Below are 11,606 nucleotides of genomic sequence, written 5' to 3'. Positions count from 1 at the left end.
TTAGTTTTGTCACGTGGTTTTTAAATATATTTTTAAAAATCATCAAAGTTTATATTTTCGAAAAATTGAACCCGATTTTTAAAATCGAAAAATCTCAAAAAAATTCTTAAAATTTAAATAAAATTAAAATATCAAAAATGCTCATAAAATAATAAAATTTAAAATTTTGGGGTGTTACATTATTCATTAAAACTTGATCTGATGTTATTTATTCTGAAATTGGTGGCTTTTGTTAGCATGGTTTCCCTAATTTATTACGAAAGGAAGTTTCATAATATTACAAAGAGAAATTATGGAGATAATTCAAGCGACACTCAATTGGAGTTATATTACTTTTGAAATTTTAACCCATTTTATAATTTTTTAAATAAAAAATTTGACAATTTATTAATAAATATCATAATATAAATAAAATATAATATTTTTATAAAAAAAAAATTAAAAACTTTTAACCTAATTATATATGATATTATATTTTATTTGTATGTTAGAATACAACTTCACGATATAAGAATATAAACAAACAAGAGTCATATTATCATTATAACCAAAATAATGAAATGATAATTTTTAAAAAAGTTTGGTTTAGGGAAAAAAATTGTAATTCAATTGACAATCACAGGAGATGAGATGGCCTCGTGAAATTTGATCTCGCCCAGACATTGCGATGACTTATAAGTCTAATGAAAAAAATTATTAGGTGCGTATATATTCTCTCTTTAAAAATATAAATTTCACACTTATGATCAATCAAAAGCTATTCTATTATAAGTAAGAAAATATTATTTTTTAATGTTCCTAATATATTTAATAATTAATCATAAATTTAACTTTTTTTTCTTGCGTTTAGTATATTTTTTAATACCCCTTGTGATACTGGCCATTATATATATATATATATAATTTTTTTTTATTTTTTTATTTTTGGAAAATTTGGTCTATGGACATCTGTCTATATATATTTAGACCCTTCCCTGTAAGAGACAGATGCAAGGAAAAGCTAGAGATGAGAACGGAGTGGAAGATTCAAGAGTGCCTCTAGTTCTCTTTTATTGTCTTAATGCTTTTAAAATTCCATTAATTCTTCCATATTACCATTATTGACTTTATTTAAAGTATAATTAAATTAAAAATAAATTTAAAATTTTATTAAAAAAAAATCTACTTAAAGCTATAATCACTCGTGGGCCTCAAACTTGCAATTCAAAATGGCAGGGAGGAGGCTTTATAGGGAAAGCCAATGCCTCCTTAGCTCCATAAAACGATGTGGGTTCGTTTTCTTTGCTTTTTTTTTTTTATAATTTTTTATCTTTATAATTCATAATTCATAATTTAAATTTTTAATCATATAAATAACTTAAAATTATTCAAATATTTGTAATTAATTAGTAGAAGTATTTTCATATAATTTTTTATTTTTCTAAAAGATTATTTAATTTAAAAATTACTTGATGATATAAATATAAATTATTATATGATAAAAATATATTAATTATTTTACTTGATATTAAAAATATTTTTAAGATTTCAAAATTTATTATAATTATATGTGCGTTTGGTTTTAACGTTTAATTATTAATATTTATTAGCCCAATGATTAAAAGTAATAAATTAATTAAAACCTTTAATCATATACAAATTATATTGAAAAGCAAATATAATTTCTTTATTTTAACATCTACAAACAAATATAATGTATATAATTTTCTTTTAAAAAATTTATTTTATTATTTAATTCTTTATAATCCATACACACTTAAAACCTTATACAATTGAATTCAAGTAGAGTTTAATTAGCTATTAAAAATATTTTTTCACATGAGCAAGATAAAATTTTCAGTAACAAATTAAAAATATTTAAAATTTTTTTATATAAATAAAATTAATTTTAATGACTTTGAAATAAATAATATAGTTTTAGAGACTAATAAGTTTTTGCCTCAAAAAGTTTATTATTAGAAACAAATAATATTATATTTAGAGACTAAAAAATTTTGCCTCAAATAATAAATATTTTATTTATTTTAAAATATGTATCTCTAAAAATACAATATTATAGTAATCAACCATTAATTAACTTTTGAATTAAATTGGACCATCCCAAACTTCGGCTAAAATAAAATCTGGATAAGTAGGCCCTCATCCCATTCTAAGTATCCATTTAAAATTAAATGTGAAAGTCATAAAAGCACTTTTTAAAAAATATTATTTATTTCTCTTTTTTATTAATTATTAATAATATTCTTTTAGTTATAAAGTAGTGTACTTTTAATTAATAACTTTCAACTAATATAATTTGTTACTTAAAAAATATTATAGTGATTTTATAAAAATTATATTATTTGTCTATAAGTTTTATAATATTATTTTCTAGTTCTTTCTTTATTTGTATTAAATGTTTGCCATCCTTTCTCTTTTCTGTTTTCTGCCATCTTCTTTCTCAACAAAGTGGTATATCAACATGAAACTAGTAAACGCTTGAGCCCTTCATTGGTGGAAGGTAGAGCAACTTCTAGACACAACACCACGTGCTACTTTTAGATCCTTCACTCTCAAGTGGTATCAGAGCCAAGTTAGCGGTAGAAGTGGTCATAAGTTCTAGTGAAACCCAAGTCGCGTATCCTACAGCCGGAAAAGCCGAGAGAAAGGCGTGTTAGGCAATAGGAGTAACATCGTTGACAGTGATCTAGAACAAATGGACAAACTATTCTCTAGCTTGTCTGGTAGCTCTAGGAGTGCTAGGTTCGAAGAAAAAGAAAAGAAAAAATCAAAAAATAAAGAAATATTATTGTTGTCTAATATAGAAAATAATCTAAGTAATTGGAAGTTGCCTCCCATCTCTTCTAATCTTATCTATAAATCTAATACCAGTTTTCGGTTTAAGTCTGATTATGTAGTAAAAACTTTAGAACAAGCCTCTCCTATCCATGAAGGATTACATTCCAGGAGTCTGTTTTCTGAAGATCTTTTAAAAAAGCATCAAACCTGCAACTAGGCTAGGATTAAATACTTCAGCTTTAATTTATGTCCGAGACAAGAGACATAATAACTTTAATGATTCCTTATTAGGAATAGTCGAATCATCTTTATGTGATGGCCCTATTTATTTTTCGTGCTATCCAAATTTTACTTTGTCAATAGATGATCCTCATATCATGAAAGCTTTATCTTTGGATATTAAAACATCTGGTTATGACATGTTACCAGGATCTGAAAATATAATTCTTATTTATAGAATCCATTATAAGGCAATGAACACCGTAGTTCCTAACTTAAGGGAAGAAGCCACAAAAATAATTTCTCCAAAAGGAACCACAACTTTCTTTGTCACAGACTTAGGAAAAGGAAACTTAATAGTTCCAAAATCCATTGAGTGGGAATAGGTTAAACTACCTGAAAATTGGATATTAGAAAAAGTAATTCCTCCTAAAAAGGAAGAATCAAGTGACCTTGAATCAATAGTAGAAACAAACCAAGGAACTGTAGCAATATCTTTTGCTAGGACAAGGCCAAGACATTCATTCTCTGGTAGGTGTGTAATTTCAGAACCGATCCTACCTAGGTCTTCGTTTTTAGGAATAGAACCTTTGGGAAGAACAAATTCAATAGGAGAAACCCAAAGAACTGAAGAACAAGTAGCCCAGCCCTTGTATGAGGACCTGAGAAGTATCCCTTCAAGTCCAAAAAATACAATAAGCCTAAAAAGGCCTGAAAGCCCAACTCCATCAGATATAGGCTATGACAAAGAAAGTCTGAAACCTCCATTTAAAATTATGGCTTTAACCAAGGAGGAAACTCCATTTGAAAAAAGGTTTCAAATGAACTTTTCAAAAACCCAACAAGACTCTTATTTGCATGAGTATTCTTCGTATCAGCAAAGACGAGGAATTAAAATATTCCCTAATTTTTTAAAATATATGCTTGCTTGTAGAAAAAAACCATTTCCCAATTTTGAAGATAGGACATTCTTAACAACCCTAGAATCATACTACAGAAATTTTGTTACTTCAAAAGGAAAACTCCTAAAAGGAATACATCCACCTTTGGCCGAAATATCTTATAAGGTATCAGAAGGTCAAGAAGTTAACTGTATGCCTTTTTCTAATATAGATAAACAAAGAAATTTCACCAATCTTAGTTTATACACCATAGGCCAACAGTTAAAAAGTGTGGAAACACAAATTCAAAATTTTAAATCAAGGGATTATCACCCAGAGAAGGAAGAAACCTCTAAAACCAGTATAGAGAAAAAGGTTTTATTTAAACCTATGGAATTTGAAAAATTAAGCTTAAAATTAGCTAAGGAAGATCATTCAGAAATGATAGAAGAATTGACTAAAAGGTTAATTGAACTAGAATTAGATTCTAAAAAGAAATCTGTAGCTCCTTTAACTAAGGAACTTGATATGATTGAAGAATTAACTAAAAGATTAAATGATCTTAATCTAGCTCCTTTAATTAGCAAGGAAGAGTCAGAAACTTCTGAATCTGAGTCATCTAATGAAGATGATAACACAGAAATTAATAAGATTGAATCAATTCTAAAAGAATCAGAACACCCAGTGGAAATAAACAGGATTGTTTACCCTAAACCTAGGGCCATGGTAGAAATGAAGCCTTACTATCCTAGGCCATCTCCAATTAATTTACAATTTGAAGATACAAGTTATAATTACGTACAATATGATGGAACTTCAATTGTAGAATGGAACATAGATGGACTTTCTGATTATCAAATAAAAAATATTATCCAGTTTATGACCATGTACGCCATGGCTACAAGAACCAAAGGAAATACTGATCAGGCAATAGCGAAAGCCATTATAGCTGGCTTTACCAGCCAACTAAGAGGTTGGTGGGACTTTTCCTTATCTGAAGAAGGAAAAGCGCAAGTTCTTAACGCTGTCAAAACAGAATTACGAACAGAAGGTGCCACTATGGTCTCGGATTGTGTCAATACCTTGTTATACACCATAGGTATGCACTTCATAGGATCGGCTAGCTTATACATGGATAGGTCCCAGGAAGAGTTAATGAACTTAAGATGTCCTGATCTGTCTCATTTTAAATGGTATAAAGATGCCTTTTTTGCCCTTATCTTTACTAGGGAAGATAATCAATTTGACTTTTGGAAAGAAAAATTTCTTTCTAGGTTACCCTCGTTATTTGCTGAACGAGTTAAGAAACAAATTAGAGACAAAAATAGTGGAGCCCTTCCATATAACCATTATACTTATGGAGAACTAGCCTCAGAAGTAGTTTCTACAGGAGTAGCATTATGCAATGAATTAAAAATTCATAGACAAATGAAAAAGAAAAAACTCACTGGTAAAAGAATACTCGGTGATTTCTGCGAACAAATAGGACTTCCACCCATAACTTTTCCTTATAAAGGAAAAGTTAAAGGGGGCAGGAGAATAAGAAAATGTAAAAAGAAAACCTATAGTACTAAAAGTTATTATAAGAAAGAAAAAGGTGAATCATCTAATAGAAAAACTCCAAAAAAGAAAACAAAATCTTCTAAAAAGAAGAAAAAAGAGTCTGAAGTAGTCTGTTATAAATGCGGAAAAACAGGACACTACGCTAATAGGTGTAGAGTAAAACAGCAAATACAAGCTCTGTCAATCAGTGAAAATCTTAAAGAATCATTGACAAAAATATTCTTAAATGATAGTGAACCTGAAGACTTAGAAGTTAATGCGATAGACTATACTTCTGAAGAATCTTCTAGTGAATCTGATAAATAATCAGAGTATGATGGAAACTGTGACTATTACAAGTCACTATGTACCTTAAATGGTCTGTGTGTCTTAACTAAAGAAGAAGATTTAATCTTAGGTCTTATAGACAAGATTGAAGACCAGGAAGAGAGACGAAATAAGTTAAAAGAATATTTAACTTTGTATAGGGATAATAGTCCTTTAGAAAAGAAAATAGAAGAGAAGAAAAATCCATATGATCTTGAAGAAATTATGGAAAAAATTAAAGCGGCTAAAATGCCAAGAGAACCTACAATAAAAGAATTAAGACAAGAAATTAATTTGGTAAAAACTGAATTACATCACTTAAAAGAAAGAGTAGTTTTACTCGAAGTAAAAAATGAATCTCCGCTAATAGCTGAGCAAGAAGAAGAAGAAGAAGATAAGGTTGAAGATAATACTAATAGTATTAATAACCTTCAGTATGTTAATATAATAGATCGAGTTGTCACTCACAAATGGCATACAAGAATTACCATAGTTGTTCAAAAGGAGTACTTATTTAGTACAATAGCCTTAATAGATTCAAGCGCCGATTTATGCTGTATAAATGAAGGATTAGTACCCTCAAAGTATTTCTCCAAAACTATAGAGGAATTACATACAACAGATAGTAGAAAGATGAGTGTAAGGTTTAAATTATCAGACACGGTTGTCTGTAACCAAGGAATATGTTTTGAAATCCCATTTATTTTAGTAAAAGGATTATCTCATCCAGTAATATTAGGAAACCCATTTCTACACATGCTGTACCCAATTAAATCAATAACAAAGAAGGGAATTGTTTCTGAAATAGAGGGAAAAGATATTATTTTTTAATTTGTCTTTTTACCAATAGAAAGAGAAATTGATGTACTTAAAAGTAACATCAAGAATAAAGAAAAATTTATAAATTCTCTAAAAAGAGAAGTAGGATACAAAACCATGGAAGAAAAGGTTAATGAACCTAAAATACAAAGAAAAATCAAAAGTTTACATGATGAAATGCTTAATAGCATTTGTGCTGACATTCCTAATGGCTTCTAGGCTAGAAAAAGACATGTGGTTAATCTACTATATGAGCCCGACTTTGATGAAAAGATGATACCAACCAAGGCTCGGCCCATTGCAATGGGTCCAAGACACCTAGAAATCTGTAAACAGGAAATTGCTGACCTCGAAGCAAAAGGGCTTATTAGAAAAAGTCAAAGCCCATGGAGCTGTCCAACTTTTTATATTAAAAATGCTGCTGAATTAGAAAGAGGAGTTCCTAGACTAGTCATCAATTATAAGCCTTTAACTAAGGCCCTTAGATGGATCAGATATCCATTGCCTAATAAAAGAGATCCGTTAAACAGACTCTATGAGGCCCAAATATTTTCAAAGTTCGATATGAAATCTGGCTATTAGCAAATCCAAATAGCTGAAGAATATAGGTATAAAACTACCTTTACTGTACCATTTGGGCATTATGAATGGAATGTGATACTATTTGGGTTTAAAAATGCCCCATCAGAATTTCAAAAGATTATGAACGAAATATTTAATGCTTATTCAGCATTTACAATAGTATACATTGATGATGTTCTTATTTTCTCCAGAACAATAGATCAACATTTTAAGCACTTAAATGTGTTTATCAAAGTTATAAAAATAAATGGTTTAGTAGTCTCAGCCAAGAAGATAAAACTCTTCCAGACTAAAGTAAGATTTTTAGGACATAACATAGAAAAATGATCTATTATTCTCATAGATCGAGCCATTGATTTGCCGACAAATTTCCTGACGAAATAAAAGACAAAATATAATTACAGAGATTTTTAGGTAGCCTCAATTATTTTGCTGACTTTTATAAAAGCTTAACACAATATGCCAAACCACTTTTCCAAAGATTGAAAAAGAATCCAATACCCTGGACCCAAGAACACACCTTATCTGTTAGAAAAACAAAACAAAGAGTCAAATCATTATCCTGTCTGGCTATTCCTCATCCTGAAGTCTTTAAAATAGTGAAAACAGACGCATCTGACAAAGGATACGGAGGCGTTCTAAAACAAAGAATTGCCGACAAAGAAACCCTGGTTAGATTTACCAGTGGTATATGGACAGGACCAAGAGTTAATTACTCTACTGTTAAAAAAGAGATCTTATCTATAGTTCTCTGTATACAAAAGTTTGAATCTGATTTATTAAATCAGAAATTCCTTATAAGGGTTGATTGTAAGAGTGCTAAAGAGATACTCTTAAAAGATGTTAAAAATATTGCTTCAAAACAAATCTTCGCTAGATGGCAAGCCATCTTATCTTCATTTGACTTTGATATAGAATTCATCAAGGGAGAAAATAATTCTTTACCTGATTTTTTAACTCGTGAATTTCTTACAGGACATGAGTTCAAATGCACCAATGACTCCCTCAAAGCGAACCCATGAGGTATCGCCTCCTCCGCCTAAAATGGTAGATAAACTCAGAGAAGATGCTTATGCTGTCAGCATCGAAGCTAATAATGCAAAAGAGGTTAATTACCCCTACATCCCTATCAGCTGTTGTTTCCTTATGCCAATGGATAAAAAACATAAGGACCTAAAACCTTATGAGGTTGTCAATTTTTATACTGAACACCATACAGTGAATCCTTATTTACCCAAGGACTACACTTATTACCAAGCCATCTTAGCCGAAACTGATTCAGTTGTCTTTTCTCCAACAGAAAGGTCCGCTAATGAGTGGGCATTCAGTAAATTCATAATTAAAAGGATAATATCCTATGATGAATGGGGAGATTCTCTGTTCAAGCACAAGGAATTAAATTTCAGAAAACCCAGGTACTTTAATTATTTTGATTATATGCAAGCCTGAACTGGAGCCTTAATATATGAAAATAGGCAAAGGAAGTTTAGCTAGTTCATACAGTTCCAGTTAGACAAAGATTCTTGGGAATTTCCCTCTTGGTTCTATGAATGGTTTTTCAATTGGGGACTTTTTCCTATAGCTCTACCTAATAAAGTCAGAGAAGTTTATGAGCAGTTTGCTAACTCGAATAAATCCTTAAAGGATCCAAGACTATTATTCACTATCCTATATAAAATTCCCTAAATAGTTAAATGGGATTATATTATCTCAAAAAAGAAATATAAAAAATTTTTCGAGTTCTCTACAGAGCATATTTCATGGTTAACTCGAAGAATCCTAATTAAATGGTGGGATAAATGTAAGTTCTTTGAACCGCCTTCAATCTACTCCTCCAAAGGACTAATCCATCTGGCTAAAAAGCAATCAGTATCCAGTCCATCAGTCTCTTCCAATCTTACTAACCTATTCAAAGATCTACTCAAGTCAGTACCAAAAGGCGAGCTTCGCCGACAGTTGTTCAATGCATTATCAGAAGACGACAAAGAAGCCAGCTCAAAAGTTGCCAGCTCAAAAGCAAAAGATTCGGCTGAGTGTTCAAGAGCCCACGATAAAGAAGAAAGTGACAGTGATATTGACATGGAAGGACAATACTTTGAAGACAGCCAAGACCCTTATAGACTGTAGAAGGTACAAAGATTCTTATCAGCACTAAAAGTGTCTGTGTTAAAGCATCTGTCACATCTAAAAGACACACTACTGATAGCCATCCACTACTGCCAACCATCCACTCATCCTTGTCTGCCACTAAAAGTGACGTCCTTAATGACGCTAGAAGATTCTCTCCAGCTCCTATAAGAAGGACTCCCGACCTGCTCAACAAGCAGAATGTAGAATGCAATAAAAGTCTTTAAGTTTTTCTCTATAAAAGTTCTTATTCTAAGTTTCTCTATTCTGCCTTCTGTTTTGTTCAAAGTGTTCTAAGTGTATACTGTTTTATAAATAAAATATATGGTATTTTCTCAATCTCAATCTGTTTTCTCTCGAGTTAGTAATGAGATAGATGTTTTAATTAATCAAGCAAAAGAACTTAACCAAGAACTTGAAACACTATCCTTGACTACTATGGATCTTCTTGGACAACCATCTGGTAAGTACGATTACTGGGTTTACTATTCTTCTCTACCATCTGCAAACATACCAAGCTCATCCATTACCCCTACTGGTTGGGATGGCGACTGTAGCTCTGTAAGTATTACTATTTAAATATTGTTCCATAATACTGTTCATTATTCTACGATAAGTATGCTCTGCACTTGCCCTAAATAGGGACCCTGTGCATCAGAAATCTCTTTATTAATTATGTTTACTTATGTCTACTTATATTGAGCGTGTTGTTTTTTATTTATTATGTATTAATTTAACTGATAGACTAGAAGTAGAAAATCTTAGAGAAGAACTAATAAGAAATAGCACTGATCTATGCAATCAACATCTAGAAACCCACACCATCTATTGTGATTGTCGAGAACATGAAAGGACTTTAGTTTTGTTCCGTGTCATTATAGGTCTCTTAGATATCTGGTTAAGAAATAATAATTTCTAAATTGTATTGAATGTTTCCCATCCTTTCTCTTTTATGTTTTCTGCCATCTTCTTTCTCAACAAAGTGGTATATCGGCTGGAAACTAGTAAACGCTTGAGCCCTTCATTGGTGGAAGGTAGAGCAACTTCTAGACACAACGCCACGTGCTACTTTTAGATGGTGTAAAAATCATGTGACTCTATCAATATATAATTTATAATAAAAATAATATCATTTTAATATTATATTATAATATATATTTTATAATATGAATGTATTATTGTAGTGTATGATTATATAATTTAGAGTATATATATTATATAATTGCAGTATAAAATGACATGTGACACTTTATTCGAAAAGTTTACCACTTGTCATTTTTTATAAATATTTTTATTTATATTAATTATTATTTAATTTTTTATTTGTCTTTTAATTATTATTATTATTATTATTATTATTATTATTATTATTATTATTATTATTATTATTATTATTTACAATACTATATTAATATTTATGAGTTAAATTATTATTTTCTTTAAAATTTAATTTTTTTAAAATTAAGATATTTTGTAATTAAATACAATATTTAAAATTTATTAATATTATTTTATAAATATTAATTATTATTTAATTTTTTTTATTTTTCTTTTAATTATCATTATTATTTACCATGTCACTTTAATATTTATGATTTAAATTATTATTTTTTTAATTTAATTTTTAAAAATTAAAATCTTTTGTAATTAAATGTAATATTTAAAATTTATTTATATTATTTATAAATAATAATTATTATTTAATTTTTTTTCTCTTTTAATTATCATTATTATTTACAATGTGGTGGGTGTCGAATCCACCAGAAATTAAATTAACTGAAATCACCATGTATGAAATATTTTCTACAGTAAGTGGTGAATTCAGGTCAAACCTTAGAGACTGAATTATTAAATTTTATGCGCTTGTGTAATAGAAAAGAAACAAAGGTTGGGGGGGGGGGGGAGGTTAATTCACAATCCAAAGAAAAAATTAAAAAATCCAAAATTAAGATTTTAAAAATAAGAAACTCTCCAATTAAACAAACTTCAGTCCAAGGTAATTCGCATTCCAATGCATTGATTTGATCACAGACAAAAGAAATATAATTATATCTTATTGAATGCTTAATGTAGATTTACCAAACAGCGAGGTAAACCCCTGACGTCTGGTAAACCCCTAAACAAAGAAATTCAAAATACAGATTTTCAGCCTGTATTCACATCTCTAGAATCAAGGCCAATTTTCAGCAACTTTCTTTTCGAATCTGCCTCTGCCCTCTTCAGGAAAGTTGTAGCACTATTTCTTAGCTTTCCAACGGGTACTAATTCGCTCAAATCCGAGGTCTACAGCCCAAGTTATGGCCTAAAAATCGGGACTGATTTAGACAGACG

The 11,606-nt window shown here is 29.7% G+C and overlaps 1 protein-coding gene across 1 annotated transcript; it reads left to right on the top strand.

Moving 5' to 3' along the window:
• Positions 1 to 4,319: 4,319 nt before the first annotated feature.
• LOC110672342 (uncharacterized) lies at positions 4,320 to 5,747 on the top strand. The gene has a single exon (XM_021835097.1). It carries the CDS (start codon positions 4,320 to 4,322, stop codon positions 5,745 to 5,747), a length of 1,428 nt encoding a protein of 475 aa, XP_021690789.1.
• Positions 5,748 to 11,606: the final 5,859 nt, after the last annotated feature.

The sequence above is a fragment of the Hevea brasiliensis genome, chromosome 16 (assembly GCF_030052815.1).
Source record: "Hevea brasiliensis isolate MT/VB/25A 57/8 chromosome 16, ASM3005281v1, whole genome shotgun sequence".
Taxonomy (NCBI): domain Eukaryota; kingdom Viridiplantae; phylum Streptophyta; class Magnoliopsida; order Malpighiales; family Euphorbiaceae; genus Hevea; species Hevea brasiliensis.
This window is presented reverse-complemented; position numbering and strand designations above follow the sequence as displayed.